Consider the following 16,129-nt stretch of genomic DNA (forward strand, 5'->3'; position numbering starts at 1 on the left):
GATTCTATCAGATATGCAGAGGATGATGAAGAGTTTATTGCTTCTGAAAATCATCCAGTCATTAGTTGCCACACTGCATCCTTGAGCTCCTGGTTCCTCATGCTGTAGATGAGGGGGTTCATGGCTGGAGGCACCACTGAGTACAGAACAGCCACCACCAGGTCCAGAGATGGGGAGGAGATGGAGGGGGGCTTCAGGTAGGCAAACGTGCCAGTGCTGAGAAACATTGAGATAACGGCCAGGTGAGGGAGGCACGTGGAAAAGGCTTTGTGCTGTTCCTGCTCAGAGGGGATCCTCAGCACGGCCCTGAAGATCTGCACATAGGACACCACAATGAAAACAAAAACCACCCAAATCCTAAACAGGCACTAACCACAAGAAGGCCCAACTTCCCTGAGGTAGGCATCTGAGCAGGAGAGCTTGAGGATCTGGGGGATTTCACAGAAGAACTGGCCCACAGCATTGCCGTGGCAGAGGGGTAGGGAAAATGTATTGGCCGTGTGCAGCAGAGCAGTGAGAAACCCACTGCCCCAGGCAGCTGCTGCCATGTGGGCACAAGCTCTGCTGCCCAGGAGGGTCCCGTAGTGCAGGGGTTTGCAGATGGCAACGTAGCGGTCGTAGGCCATGATGGTGAGGGGACAATAGTCCCCTTTTTCTCCTCTTCTTCAGCGTACACAGTTGGGTGACCTCTTCGTTCTCTCTGTTTTGCAAGCTCAGCAACCTTGTTATCTGTCCTGCCCAGATGGTCCCAGGCTTGTTGGCATATTGGGCCCCCTTTATTCAGGATGCCTCAAACTTTGTGTCTTTTTCTAGTTCATACCCAAGGACTGTTCCCTAATTTACAGCTTCTCTTATCCTGTTTCTACATTCCAACTCTTTTACTAATTGTTTTCTTTCGTACTGGAGCATGAGACAGGCGAAGCCTGAGTTTGTGGGGCCTGACTCAAGTGTTGCCAAACTATATATTCTGTTTTAAAATTGTTCTACACTAATTAGTTTCCCTTATTCAGCTGGGTCCAGTCTTAGGCCCAGACTTGACCAACGGTTTATGTCTAAAGGATTAACTATATAGCCACATGTCAGAGTCAACGTTTGCTAGTCGGAGCCCCCAAAGGCCTTTCACTGAGACAGTTTCACAATGTTGAAACAGATAGAATACAGGTGATACCCCAAATGCAAAAGGTGTCGTGCATTTGAGGTGGAATTGCTCCTGTACTGCCCAGACTGAGCTGCCCCGGGGCGCTGCAGCAGCGTGCGGCCTGGTGCTGCCGGGAGCTGCCGGGGATCTGATCAGTACTTCTAAATATCTAAAGGGTGGATGTCAAGAGGATGGGCCAGTCTCTTTTCAATGGTGCCCAGTGCCCGTGCAAGGGGCAACGGGCACAAACTGGAACACAGCAAGTTCCACCTGAATATGAGGAAAAACATCTTCACTTTGAGAGTGACCGAGCACTGGAAGAGGCTGCCCAGAGAGGTTGTGGAGTCTCCTTCTCTGGAGAGATTCAAAACCCACCTGGATGCAATCCTGTGCAACCTGCTCTAAGTGATCCTGCTTTAGCCGTTGGGTTGGACTAGCTGATCTCCAGAGGTCCCTTCCAACCCCGACCAATCTGTGAATCTGTGAATCTGTGAATTTGCTGACTGAGATGACTCTGCAGCACCTTGTGCCAGTCTCCAGGAACACAAGGTACCACTGAGAAAGGCCCTGGGTGAGGTCAGCTTGCAATCCAGCCAGACCGTGGACATCAGTGGCATGGCTTTTCTTCATATCATCAGGGAGGTGGGTAGAGGACAATGGAGAAGAGGACCATTAGGGGCTGAGAGCATAGCGACATGAGTGGAGACCCTGGTGTGTTGTCCCTCCCAGTCATGCGGCACACCTGGGTGCATAGACAAGGTGGACCTTGCCATCTTGCCGTGATGCTGGCATTCAGGTTCTGGCACACCCGACCCCTTTGGGAGGCCATGCTGTGTCTGCCCATCCCCCACTGCAATTATTTCCTTGAAATCATGTAGGTGCCTGCAACGCACGGATGGGCTTGGGCCTGAGTTTGGCAGTGAGCTGAGCTCTAGTGAGTGCACTGGAGAGCACCTAGAGAAAGATCTGACCCTCCTTCTGGCGCACTCCTCCATTTGGTCAGCTGAAAGTGCAGCAGCCACCACGGAAATGTGAGTCCCATGGACTGTCCTGGTTTTGGCTGAGACAGAGTTAATTTTCATCCTGGGATAGTGCTGTGTTTGGGATTTAGGATGAGAACAATGTTGGTAACACACGGATGGTTTTAGTTGTTGCCAGGCAGTCAAGGACTTTTCAGCTTCTCATGCTGGCCTGCCAACGAGAAGGCGGGGGTGCCCAACAAGCTGGGAAGGGACAGAGCCAGGACAGCTGACCCAAACAATATTCCATACCCTATGACATCATGCTCCGTGTATAACTGAGGAGTGGGCCAGGAGGGAGTTCGGCTTGAGGACTAACTGAATATCGGCTTCGGTTGGTGAGCAATTGTGCTGTGCATCACTTGGTTTGTATATTATTCTATTATTATTATTATTATTATTGTTATATTCTTCCTTTTCTGTCCTATAAAACATTTTCTCAATGCCCATATTTGACCTTTTTTGTCTCTTTTTGATTCTCTCCCCCATCCCACTAGGGGAGAGTGAGCAACCAGCTGTGTGGTTACTTTAGCTGCGTGGGTTAAACCATGACGCAGGCTTTCAGATGCCCCAAACATCTGGTGTAAGCTGAGGCGACCAAGGGACCCGTCCCCAAGACCCCACAGCTGATGCTCAGGCAGGTGTGGGTGTCCCAGGTGTGCTCCATCAGAGCCCACAAACACATCCACGAGTCCTGGAGTACCCCTGGCACCTCAGATGCCACCAGCTGTTTGTGTGTGACCAGCTACCTGCCACCCTTCATCGCCATGGATCCCCGTGGGAGCTCAGGGAAGGAGCTGGCCTGCAGGCACCTATTTTGTGCCCACGGAGCTGAAGCAAGAGGAATGCTACCTCCTGTGAGTCTGTGGGGTGCATGAGGGAGAGCTCAACCCCACTCCGCTCTCCAGGCTACTCAGCAGAGAGGAGAAGCCTGATGTACTCAGCTGAATCCCTGCCCTCCGTGGAAGGGGGGAATGATCCCTGCCTTTCACTGCTGCGCTGTCCTGCCTGGCAATGGGACAGGGAGAAGGGTAAAGGGAGGGGAACATTTACACCTGCCATAGAGGTCAAATCCATGGCAGGACAAATGCCACTTCTAAAATCAGTCTTTCCAGTGTTCAGCGTCCAGTTAGTGATTACTTCAGCCTGAGTCTACCCCAGGAGAGGTCCTGCTGCCTTTCAAGAGCTGTAAGCTCTGGGAGCCCCAGGGACACCTCCAGGGAGCCTGGGAGGGCAGAGAACGTGCCACCTTGGGCTGATGCTCTGCTGCTGAGCTGGGCTGGGCTCCTGGGACGGAGGGAGCTCATGGTAAGCAGGCAGTGCTGCAGAGAGACAGCTCTGCTCAGGAGCAGCTCCTCTGCAAAGAGCAGCAGGGCTGAGGGCACTGCCTGCAGACAGTGATGGCAGTCAAGTGTAGTGAGAGAGGGGTTAAAGGCAGATGGGGCTGGGAGGATGCTGAGAGCTCAGAAGAGGAGAAATCATCACAGCCCTTGACAAGGTCAGGCTCTGGGTGCAGAGAAATGCAGCTGCAGTTCGTGGAGGGATCTCCTAAAGGTGAAATAACCCACAGCCTATGGGATCTCTCTCTTCTATAGAGGAGGAGGAGGCTGTGCTCCAGAGCAGGGCTTCCCTGCTGCACCATCAGAGGGACAGGGCATGAGAGGGAGAGCGGCAGAGGTGTGCAGGTGGGTGTGCAGCCAGGGGTGCCCAGGGCTGTCCTTCAGAGCAGAGTCCTTGCCAAGGTCAGCACTCAGCCTGCCTGGGGAGATCCCCATGGTGCTGTGGGGAGAAGCTGTGGGTGGAAAGACAGGGCAGGGTAGGGTCCTTTTGGTGGTGAGACGGTGCTGCGTGGGCAGGGCTGTTCAAAGATTACACTCTGGACATTGGGAGAAGCAGCATTTCAAGAGGAAGGCCAAGGCAGGGACTACCTTCTCAGCTTTCTTCTATGGGAGAGGGGAGAGGAGCTGTCAAGTTTGAAGAAGTCACTGAGACTCCTGAACCCTTACACTGAGGGATCAACACAGCTGCCAGAAGCCTCCTAAGTGCCTTCACCCACTCCTCTACCAGCAGACAGCACCACCATCACCTTTGCTTGCAGCATCAGTGCTTCTCTGACCTACTCCTGCGGAGCTGCTAACAGGGAGGTGCCCTGGGCAGAGCCCTGCTGCCAGGAGGTGTCTTCAGGGCAGAGCTGAGCACAGAGCAGGTGGGATGGGGTCTGTGAGCACTGACAGGGAGGAGACTTGGAGACAGAGAAACGGCTCCCGGCAGGGACAACTCCAGGGAGCAGAGAGCCAGGCCACCCCTCGGCATCACTCTCTGCTCAGCTGCTTAGAGAAAGAGAGAAGAGTTGTGAGAAATGGACTTTGAAACTGGACTCTTCCAAGCTCACAAATGTTGAGTTTCTTCTTCAAGTCCATTGTGTGTGAGATCATCCTCCAATGGAGAGAGGTGTAATTAGCACAGGGCACCTGCATGGTGACCATCCGGTCACTTGTGGGCAGACCAGCTCTCCTGACTCTGCATTAGGGCATAAGGAGCCCTTTTGTCCCTCAGGGCTCACCAGTGTCCAGGCTGAGAGCAAGGTGAAAGATGAGGATTTCTGCCCCTTCAGAGAAAGTGCCCTCACTCAGCAGCACAAACGTGAGCTAACACAAAGGAATTGAACAAAGTTCCCTCCCAAAAATGAAAAGTAATTTTGAGGGGATTTTTTGAGAAACAGCATAGGACAGGCTCAAAGAAGTCTGCCCTGACTTGTCAATGTATTCTCTTCTTTCAACAGCCCCCCAAGCCCAGAGTGAACAAATGTCCAACGGCAGCTCCATCACCCAGTTCCTCCTCCTGGCATTCGCAGACACACGGGAGCTGCAGCTCTTGCACTTCGGGCTCTTCCTGGGCATCTACCTGGCTGCCCTCCTGGGAAACGGCCTCATCATCACTGCCATAGCCTGTGACCACCACCTCCACACCCCCATGTACTTCTTCCTCCTCAACCTCTCCCTCCTCGACCTGGGCTCCATCTCCACCACTCTCCCCAAAGTCATGGCCAATTCCCTCTGGGACAACAGATCCATCTCCTACTCAGGATGTGCTGCACAGGTCTTTTTCTTTCTCTTTTTGATTTCAGGAGAGTATTTTCTCCTCACCTTCATGGCCTACGACCGCTACGTTGCCATCTGCAAACCCCTGCACTACGGGACCCTCCTGGGCAGCAGAGCTTGTGCCCACATGGCAGCAGCTGCCTGGGGCAGTGGGTTTCTCCATGCCCTGCTGCACACTGCCAATACTTTTTCCCTACCCCTCTGCCACGGCAATGCTGTGGACCAGTTCTTCTGTGAAATCCCCCAGATCCTCAAGCTCTCCTGCTCAGATGCCTACCTCAGGGAAGTTGGGCTAATTGTGGTTATTGCCTGTTTAGGATTTGGGTGTTTTGTTTTCATTGTGGTGTCCTATGTGCAGATCTTCAGGGCCGTGCTGAGGATCCCCTCTGAGCAGGGACGGCACAAAGCCTTTTCCATGTGCCTCCCTCACCTGGCCGTGGTCTCCCTGTTTATCAGCACTGGATCATTTGCCCACCTGAAGCCCCTGTCTGTCTCCTCCACAACCCTGGATCTCGTGGTGTCACTTCTGTACTCGGTGGTACCTCCAGCCATGAACCCCCTCATCTACAGCATGAGGAACAAGGAGCTCAAGGATGCAGTGTGGAAACTGAGGACTGGATGTTATTCAGAAGCAAAAAACTGCCCCTCTTCTGCATAGCATTTATTTATGATGTAACTTATTACAGGTCCAGTCTGTTGTCTGCATTTTTTGCTTTCTGGGTTGGTGTTTTACTTGTAATGATGTTGTCATCCCCTCTCTAATTCACTGTCTGCTTTCTTTTCTGACTGAGTGGCTGTGTATATGGAGAGCCTTGCTCTCTGTGTGTTACAATTAAAAAAAAAAAAAAAGGGGTCCTGCAGTGCCTTTCTGAGATCCTTCCACAAACGAGAAAATTTTGAGCCATAACATCATTGTGCAGGTAGGATTTCGGGAAAGACAAAGGTCACCTGGGAAAGTCAAGAGTGAAAAGATGAGCTTTGATCACCTGTTAGAGACCCGTTAGAGATGACCTTTAGGCTGAACAACTGAAATGCCAGCCTGCTGCTGCTGCTGAACAGGGAGGGTGATTTAATAACAGCAGGCACAGGTGGGGCTGAGGGACTCAATGCCTTCTGTGCCTGAGTCTTTACTGAAAAGGTCTCCAGGCCTCTGTGCTCAGGGAAATGGTTCAAGGAGGAGAAGAGCATCTATGGGCAAGAACCTCCTGAACTCCAGCAAGGGCAAGTGGCAGTTTCTGCCCCTGCAGGGGACTCACCCTGGCAATGGCACAGCCTGGGGGCTGCCTGGCTGGGAGCAGCCCTGTGGGAAAGGTCTCGGTGGGCAGGGAGCTGGACGGGAGGCGGCCGTGTGCCCTGGCAGCAAGGGAGGCCACCAGCATCCTGGGCTGTCAGAGCAGGAGCACGGCCAGGAAATTGGGGGAAGGGATTTTCCAGGTTACTGCATCCCAATTTCAGATCCCCAGTAGAGGAAGGACGTTGGCAAGCTGTAGCAGGTTGAGCAAAGGGCCCTCAAGAATGTCAGGACGCTGCCTATGAGGAGAGGTTGAGGGAGCTGGGCTTGTCCTGCCTGGAGAAGGGAAGTTCTTGCAGAAGCATTGCACCGTTCCCAGGAAGTCCGAGTCAGGCTTATGTGCATGGTACGAGACGTAAGGACAAGAGGCAATGGCCCGAAACAAGAGAGGGTCAGGCTGCATATAGGGAGAGAGTTTTCCAGCATGAGGATAGTCAAATGCTGGAAGCCATTTCCCAGGGAGTGTGCACCGTCTCTGCCCCAGAAAGCAAACAGGATGTGTTTCGATAAAGCTGTGAGTAGTTTGGTCTGAGCCTTCTTTGAGCAGGAGGTTCAGACACCTCCCGAGGTGCCTTCCAGCATGAATGAGACACCTGAAGGAGCTGTGACCCCATGGGAAGCCCGTGCTGGAGCAGGCTCCTGGCAGAACCTGTGACCCCATGGAGACAGGAGCCCAAGTTGTAGCAGTTTTTCTGGCAGGACTTGAGATCCCACGGGGGACCCATGCTGGAGCAGTCTGCTCCTGAAGGACTGCACCCTGATGAAGGCACCCACGCTGGAGCAGGTCATGAAGAAATGTGGCCCATGGGAAGGACCCACATTGGAGAAGTTCATGAAGGACTGTCCCTCGTGTGAAGGACCCCCCGTTGGAGCAGGGGAAAAATGTGAGGAGGATGGAGCAGCAGAGACAACATGCAATGAACTGACTGCAACCCCCATTCCCTATCCCCCCGTGCCACTTGGAGAGAGAAGGCAGAGAAATCAGGAGTGAAGTCGAGCCCAGGAAGAAGGGAGGGCTGGGGGGAAGTGTTCTGAGATTTGGTTTTATTTCTCATTATCCCACTCTGATCTGATTGGTAATAAATGACATTCATTTTCTGAGTTGAGTCTCTTTTGCCTGTGATGGTAATTGGTGAGTGATCTCCCTGTCCTCATCTCCACCCACGAGGAGGGGGAGTGATAGAGGGGCTTGGTGGGCAGGTGCCTTCCAGCCAGGCTCAACACACCACAGAAGCAGAACATTTCCTTGTCTTTAAATTGTTTCCTTAGTTTCTTTGTTGCTTCATTTTAATTTTGGACATTTTCTGAACCGTTCTGCCATAATCAGGCCTCTAACATTAACAACAATATATCTGTGTCTCACGTGGAGTTCAGTGCCCTAAAACCTCCCTGCCCAGGACTCTCCTTGCCACTGCTCGCCCTTTCACACAGCCAGTCACACTCTGAGGGGTTGAGCTCTCTCGACTGTTACAGAGAAGAAGGGTGACCATCTTCAGTGAAACGCTCTGCTTCTCCATGGCCAACATATCTGTGTTTCCAGCACTTCTGGAAGGAGTCCCTAAATCAGCAAGACCCACTGCCTTCACATTCCCTCGGGGGTATGTGGATTGGCGCTCTATTTTAGGTGAAGAACGGGACGAGGTTGTCCTTACCCAACACCAGGCACCTCAATGCAGATGTCTAGACTTGCCTTTGGAGTAAATGGAGAGAAAGAAGTTGTCTCAGCCGAGATGCCTGGAGATTTCCTGGTGACCAGCTAATGCTCCAGAAGGGAGCCCTGGATCACATTTCCAAGCACCTTATGGGCACTTCTGTAAGCCAGGGCAGCTCAGACAGCAACGGCCTCTCTATGTGGGCAAATGAATCCAGACCTGAATGTAGGTCTTAGTCTCGAGTTGAAACCTACTTAGAAATTATTCTAAAAATACCTGAAAACAATCTTCCTTTTCAGAATGTCAGCTATTTTGGCTCAGTTCTTTTTTCTTTTCTTTTTTTTTTTTTTTTTTTTTTTAATTTGGGAGGACCACATGAGTACACTACAGTAATTTCCCATGCCAGCATATTTATATGCAGTTGTTTATCAAAATATTTTTCCTGCCAGTGCTCTGGTTGGAGAAATTTTGTTCTGAAAATATACTATATCGACATATTTCCCATCTCTTCTTCAGCCTCTCTGCCCTTTCTCTTTCCTCTACCTGTTTTGTCTTTATAGAGAACTCCAGGTAAAGATTTATTGAGTAATTAAATGTGGGAGATATTTCTGGGCATCATCTAGTTCCCCCCCACACCCCTTACTCAATGGAGGGCTCCCACCACTTCAGTGTCATCCACAAACATGCTGAGACTGAACTCTGTCCCATTGTCCGGGCCATCACTAAAGGGGTCAGACAGCATTGCCCCCGGCACTTCTCAGTGAGGGATGCCTCTAGAAACTGGCCGTCGGTTGGACTTTCTAACAATGATCATTATGTGTGTGTGTCCCCCGCCATTGCCATGACATTTCAAAGACAAAGGACAGCGGCCTTGCAATGACACCAGCCATTTCCCCCAGACCCCTCGGGTGCATCCCCTCTGGTCCCATGCACTCGCCTGTGTCCAACTGGCACTAGTGCTCCCCAGCTGCATCTTGCTCTCACATGGGTGAAGCTTTGCTGCCACAGAGGCTGCTAGGAGACTCAAGGACCAGGGAGACCTGGGGAAAGATCCTACCAGGAAAGGAGGAGGGATGTGTGGCAATGTGATCCTCAGCCTCTTCCATGTCTGTGCAAGGCCTTTTTGGACTCACTGGAGGTTAAAGTAATTGAATCTTGCTTGGATGTATCTGCACCTCACTGTCGGGAGGGTATCTTGGGCCAAGTTAGCCTCAGAACCCCACTTGGGACTTCATCTTGGAGGGGGTTTCGCTTGGAAGGCAGAGCCCAGGAGTGAGGAGTTCACCCTCACGGTGAAATCTTTGTCTTTATCTCCAGGCTGAACGCTCATTGGTTTTTTCCTCCCAACATGCACCATCATTAAGAGCCTGGCTCCGCATTCTGCATGACCTAATTGTAGGTACGAGCAGGCTGGGATGAGGGCCCTCCCAGCCTTCCCTGCTCTGGGCTGGACAAGCCCATTTCCCTCAGCCTCTCCTCACAGCAAAGTGCTTCAGGCCCGGGTTGTCCTGAGGGCCCTTTGCTAAACCCACTCCAGCTTGGCAATATCGTTCCTGAATTGGGGATCTGAAATCTGGATGGAGTATTCCAGAGAATTCTTTGCCCTCAGTCTTCTGGCCATGCTCCTGGTTGTACAGCTGGTGGCCTCCCTTGCTGCCAGGGCACAACGGCTGCCTTCTGTCCAGCTCGCTGACCACCAAGAGCTTTCCCACAGGGCTGGTCTCATCCAGGCAGGTCCCAGGCTGTGCCATTGCTAGGGTGAGTCTCCTGCAGGGGCAGAAACTGGCATTTGTCCTTCTGGGATCTCATGAGGCTCCTGCCAATACGTGCCGTCCTTCTCCATGAACCCCTTCATTGAGCACAGAGACCTTGACAGTAAAAACTCAAGCAAAAAAGGCATTGGGTCCCTGAACCCCATCCGTGTCTCCTCTTCATGAGATCACCGTCCTCGTTCAGCAGTGGGCTGAACTACTCTCCTACTTGAGACAGCCTCTTCCAGGTCCTGGAACCTACCCAACCCTGTCCGCATCCCATGTGAGGTTTAGCAGACATCCCTACTCCAGGTCTGCCAGGGTCTGGACAAGGAGAGATGTCGAGCAGGTCTGGTTATTCCCCCCGTGCAGGCACGGAGCCCAGCAGGAGGAAGGAAATGGCCGTGCAGCACAACTCACCCATAGACCTGTGCAGAGCGGGCAGTGCTGGAAGTGGCCGATTGCGGTTTAACCTGGCAGGCAGCTAAAGACACAACACAGCTGTTTGCTCACTGCCCCCACCCAGTGGGATGGGGGAGAGAATCAGGAAAAAAAGGTAAAATTTCTGGGTTGGATAAAGACAGTTTAATATGACAGAAAAAGTAAGCAAATAACAACAACAACAACAATAAAAAATAATATACAAACCAAGTGATGCACAGCACAATTGCGCACAACCCCCAGACCACAGATGCCCAGCTAGTTCCCGAGCCGTGGTCCCAGCTGTCGGCCAGCTTCCTCCATTTATATAATAAGCATGATGTCATATGGTATGGAATATCCCTTTGGCCAGGTTGGGTCAGCTGTCCTGGCCATGTCCCCTTCCCAGCTCCTTCTGCACCACCAGCCTCCTCACTGGCAGGCCAGTATGGGAAGCTGAAAAGTCCTTGCCTTGGTGTAAACATTGCCTAGCAACAACCAAAACATGTGTGTCTTATTAGCATTATTCTCATCCTAAATCCCAAACACAGTACTATGCCAGCTACTAGGAAGAAAATTAATTCCATGCCAGCCGACTCCAGGACACGGCTTAGTGAGGCCACCAGTGAAAGCTCACTCTGGTCTCATTCTCTAACACATCACCACATGCCCACCTCCCCTCAGCCCATGGAGAAACCAAGCACAGCAGCACGGCCTTGTGGGGGCAATTTCATTAGCCTGTTCCTGACCTGGGCTTTGGAAGAAGAACCCAGCCTCCAGACCCTGGCGTTGTGAAAATGCCTTTTTATTACAGAGATGTGAGAAGGGAGGCCCGCTGGGCCATTGTGCCAGACACATGTGCAAAGACATGTGGGTCAGAAAGACTGCGTTGGTGCCTCTGGAGAAGTGGCGTAGATGTATATGTTCCTGGGAAAATATAATTATCCTAGATAAAACAACCAAAGCACAGTAGATTCCCCAGATATATTGGAAATGCCTTGTGAAGACACACAGGCAGCTTATTGCTTCTGAAAGACTACTGATTGAAACAGCTTCTTCAGTGCGTCTTTGAGTTGCTGGTTCCTCATGCTGTAGATGAGGGGGTTCACAGATGGAGGTAAAACCGAGTACAGAAGTGACACCACGAGATCCAGGGTTGTGGAGGAGACAGATGGGGGCTTCAGGTAGGCAAACATGCCAGTGCTGATAAACAGGGAGACCACGGCCAGGTGAGGGAGGCACGTGGAAAAGGCTTTGTGCCATCCCTGCTCAGAGGGGATCCTCAGCACGGCCCTGAAGATCTGCACATAGGACACCACAATGAAAACAAAACACCCAAAGGCTAAACAGGCACTAACCACAAGAAGCCCAACTTCCCTGAGGTAGGCATCTGAGCAGGAGAGCTTGAGGATCTGGGGGATTTCACAGAAGAACTGGTCCACAGCATTGCCGTGGCAGAGGGGTAGGGAAAATGTATTGGCCGTGTGCAGCAGAGCAGTGAGAAACCCACTGCCCCAGGCAGCTGCTGCCATGTGGGCACAAGCTCTGCTGCCCAGGAGGGTCCCGTAGTGCAGGGGTTTGCAGATGGCAACGTAGCGGTCGTAGGCCATGATGGTGAGAAGACAATACTCCCCTACAATAAAGAAGAGAAAGAAAAAGACCTGTGTAGCACACCCGAAGTAGGAGATGCTTCTGGTGTCCCAGAGGGAATTGACCATGACTTTGGGGAGAGTGGTGGAGATGGATCCCAGGTCGAGGAGGGAGAGGTTGAGGAGGAAGAAGTACATGGGGGTGTGGAGGTGGTGGTCACAGGCTATGGCAGTGATGATGAGGCCGTTTCCCAGGAGGGCAGCCAGGTAGATGCCCAGGAAGAGCCCGAAGTGCAAGAGCTGCAGCTCCCGTGTGTCTGCGAATGCCAGGAGGAGGAACTCAGTGATGGAGCTGCCGTTGGACATTTGCTTCCTCTGGGTAAGCTTATCTGTAGAAGAGGAGAAGGCAGTGCTGAGTTCAGCCAGACTGCTCCAAACTAAACATATTGTACGTCTCATTGCAACCCCACATTATGACTCTTTCTTTTTCTGGAAGACCTCTCTGCAGCTCTCTTACTTGAGCTCTGGCTTTTGCTGGCTGAGGGTGCCATTGGGAGCAAGGACTCTGTAATGGGCTCCCGAGGAGTCCTTCCTGCCGTGCAGCGAGAGGGAACTAGGAATGCAGGGGGATGTCCAATTAAATGCACTCATGATATATCAAAAAGCTTTTCAGCACTGTGGTTTGCAATTTGCCCAAGTGCAGAAGAGGGCTGAGGGGATTTGGGGTTGTTTCTCTTGTTCTAGTTGCAAGTGGAGTGGTTTGGGATGGAGGAAATCCCTGACATTTCTAAGGCACTCCAAGTGAAATCTTGTGGGTCCTGCGAGGCAAAGGGACTTTCCCCCACAGTGCTGAGAGAGGAGAGCTGCTCTGCCCATCAGCCCTGTTCTCAGCTGCCCTGTGCTGGCAGCTTGGAGCTGGAGGATGATCACCCCAGGTGTTCCTCTGAAAAGAAACAGGGTGCTGCTGAGAGCAAAGAAATCCAGGTTCACCAAGCAGATTGAGAGAGTCCTCACCTCTTCTCAGGGTACCTGAGGAGGATCTCGTCTCTCCCCTTCCAAGCAGGAACACAAAGAGATCATTCCATCTGCCCACGTACAGCTGCCCAGAAGCATTTCTACAGCCTTAGCACTGAGGTGTCTTCTCCATGGGGATCCTTGCGAGCACAGAGATACTATGGGAGAGCTGTGCCCTTCTGGAGGGCACCCTGCAGCCCAGCAGGACACCCCAGGGAAACAGCTGAAGGTCCTGAGGTTGCCCGGAGGAGACTTGGGCACTTTGCTCCCATAGACACATCTGCATAGCAGGACCCAAAGGGTCAGTGTCCCAAGAGGAGATGAACCTGCCACCGCAGCCCCCACCCCCTTCCGCACCGAGAAGGCAAATCCAAGGGTGAGCGGAAGGGCAGCACAGGCAGGAGGGGTGGGCAGTGACATGCCACCATGCTGCTGCCAAGGGAGGAGGGACACACCAAGACTGCTGGACATCAGGGGTTTGTCCTTCTCTGGGCTCTGGCTGCTCCAGAGGCAATGCACGCCCGAGAGCCCATGGGCTTGAGGGCAGAGGCTCTGCTGAGGCTGGGAAAGGAGACCAGGGAGGAGTTGCTCAGGGGAAGGTGTCTGCAGTGCAGGGACAGCGGGGAGGTGCCCACATCCCCCTCCCCAGCGTTTCGGGCAGCAGCTCCCTCTCACTCCCTGCCCATGTCTCTGCTGCTTGGAGCTGCTCCTGCCAGGAGCCGTCACCTCCCTGTCCCCAGCCCAACTCCCTGTCAGTGCTCACAAACCCCATCCCTCCTGCTGTGTGCTCACCTCTGCCTGCAAACACCTCCCAGGGGCAGGGCACTGCCCAGGGGCCTCTCTGCCTCTGCAGGGGCTAAAGACCAGATCTCAGAAACCTGATGGGGCTGCGAAGGGCAAGTTGTTGCTGCTGCGTTGGCTGGAGGCAGCTGGGAACAGTGCTTTGAGGTGCTTCTCCCAGACTTACTTGTCTCTCAGGCTAAGAGTCTAGGAGTCGCAAAGCCTTCTTCTAAGCAGAAACAGGAAGTTTGATCTCCAGTGCCAACCCCAGACAACCAGACAAAGATTCAGGAAAGCCCTTCTCTTTCCAGGAGCCACTAACCTGATGGGCTTCTTGAGAAGTCCCCTTAGAAATGTCCCAAGGGAGAGCTGAAGCTCTCAGAAGCCCTGACCCATGCAGCACTCTCTTGACAGCAGAAGGACCGTACCCTGCCCTGCCATGCTGGGGCTTTCTCCTTCCACCCACAGCTTTCCCTTTCCCTTTCCCTTTCCCTTTCCCTTTCCCTTTCCCTTTCCCTTTCCCTTTCCCTTTCCCTGGCAGGCAGCAGAGTCCCTGCGCCAGCACACAGTCCCCGGGAGTGCAGGGACCCTGCTCAGAAGGACAGACCTGGACAACCCTGGTTGCACAGCCACCTTCACAGCCCTGCAGCCATCGTCAAGACAAGGGAGCTGTCTTGCCTTGTGCCTCTGATGGTGCAGCAGGGAAGCCCTGCTCTGGAGCACGTCCTCCTCCTCCACACCTGAGAAAAGCAAGGAGAGCCATCATGACAGGTCCTATGAGAGGTGGCATGGGCCAGGTCTAGTACAGGCTTCCAGGCACTCATCTGCATTGCCCTGCAGCCAGAGACTTACCGTGTCAAGGGCTGGGAAGATTTCTTTCCCCTGGTGAGCTCTCACTTGTCCTCCCAGCCCAGACTGCCTTTAACTTCTCTCGTTCCTCTTGTCTGCTCTCAGTGCCTGCAGGCAGTGCCCTCAGCCCTGCTCCTGGGCAGAGCTGTCTCTCTGCAGTGCTGCCCGCTTGCCATGAGCTCCCTCCATCCCAGGAGCCCAGCCCAGCTCAGCAGCAGAGGACCAGCCCAAGGCAGCACTTTCTCTGCCCCCTCTGGGCTCCCTCAGAGAATGTCCCTGGGGCTCCAGAGGAACCTGCTGTGAAAAAACCTGAAGTCATTACTGATATTTCTGCCCTGAGCTGGGGAAGAGACAGAGTTAGGTCAAAGAATCCCCTCTTCTTGTCCCACTATGGACAGAATACCCAGACACTCAAAGGGAGACATTTCCTGTCCCTCCTGTACCCATGGAAACCAGAGGTGACATCTGGGGCACCAGAGGGTGTGCAAGACATGTGCAGGTAACTCTGAGCTCTGATGGAGCGATTCAGAAGGACAGGGCAGCATCTTGGTTCATTGTTTGGAGGCTGGTGGGACTTTCCTTTGGCCAGCTGAAGTGACAGTAGATGCCCACATTTAGAATAATGAAGCCTGTCCCTGCTCAGTATGGCCAGGACAGCTTATAGAGGTATTCCTCTGAGCAAACGGAGTCATTGCCATTGGGAGAGCTAAGGCTCTCTCCCTTCTCCACCAGACCTTCATTGACAGTTATGGCAGGCTTAGGTGAGGAGCGATCAAGAGCTGACTCCATGTCGGAGAGAGCCACTCTCAGCTGCCCCAAAATGGACCAGCCACTGCCCAAAGCTGAGCCAATAAGCCGTTGCAGTGGCATCTCTGTGATAACCTCTTGCAGAAAGGGTAAAACCCAGTGTGCAGCAGCTGTAAGAGAGAAAGAACCCTGGAGGCACCAAGGAGAGTGAAGAATGAGGTGGGGATGAGAGAGAGAGGCTGGGTGGGCACCTGGTGGCCAAAAGTCAACCCACCACCCCCTGACATTCACAGGACAGCACTGTGCAAATGCTGCTTTTGGTGTCTGGAGGTTCTTTGCATCGGCTTTTCAGCACAGCTGCCAGATGTGCCAAGAAACGTGATGCTCACCTGGATCTGAAAAGCTGTGTCATCCTTGTCAGCCTTGGCTCTCATAGCTAAGAAATGCTGGAGTCTCAGCTCCCAAGGGGAGTGAGGAAGGAGAGGAGCAGAGCACAGATGCCAGGTGGCAGAGTGGCAGATTTTGGCCCGTTCCGGGAACGTTCAGTGGGCAGTATCACTCAAGGGGAGCAGCATTCAGTGCAACGGCTTTTCAGGGGCAGCATCCTCTAAGCACATAAAGCGTCCATGCCGATAGTCCAGCAAACAAGTGGACGTCTCAGGACAGCAGCTTGGCTAAACAGGCACCTTGTCGGGATGCTCCATCGAAAAAGGGAAGCACAGAGGTTGTGGATAGAGGACCTCACTTCAAAGGAGGAATTTAGAAACAGGGAGGGCTT

At 52.9% G+C, this 16,129-nt stretch overlaps 2 protein-coding genes across 2 annotated transcripts; one reads left to right on the forward strand and one right to left on the reverse strand.

The window, feature by feature from the left end:
* Positions 1 to 5,307: 5,307 nt before the first annotated feature.
* Positions 5,308 to 5,916, forward strand: LOC129201095 (olfactory receptor 14C36-like). The gene has a single exon (XM_054812261.1). It carries the CDS (start codon positions 5,308 to 5,310, stop codon positions 5,914 to 5,916), a length of 609 nt encoding a protein of 202 aa, XP_054668236.1.
* A 5,475-nt stretch (positions 5,917 to 11,391) lies between these two features.
* Positions 11,392 to 12,327, reverse strand: LOC129201115 (olfactory receptor 14A16-like). The gene has a single exon (XM_054812278.1). It carries the CDS (start codon positions 12,325 to 12,327, stop codon positions 11,392 to 11,394), a length of 936 nt encoding a protein of 311 aa, XP_054668253.1.
* Positions 12,328 to 16,129: the final 3,802 nt, after the last annotated feature.

This window comes from Grus americana, unplaced genomic scaffold (assembly GCF_028858705.1).
Source record: "Grus americana isolate bGruAme1 unplaced genomic scaffold, bGruAme1.mat scaffold_778, whole genome shotgun sequence".
In the NCBI taxonomy this organism is placed as follows: Eukaryota; Metazoa; Chordata; class Aves; order Gruiformes; family Gruidae; genus Grus; species Grus americana.

What these genes read in the sequence shown, in the direction of transcription:
- LOC129201115 (XM_054812278.1), bottom strand. Translation starts at nt 12,327, where the DNA reads ATGTCCAACGGCAGCTCCATCACTGAGTTCCTCCTCCTGGCATTCGCA.
- LOC129201095 (XM_054812261.1), top strand. Translation starts at nt 5,308, where the DNA reads ATGGCCTACGACCGCTACGTTGCCATCTGCAAACCCCTGCACTACGGG.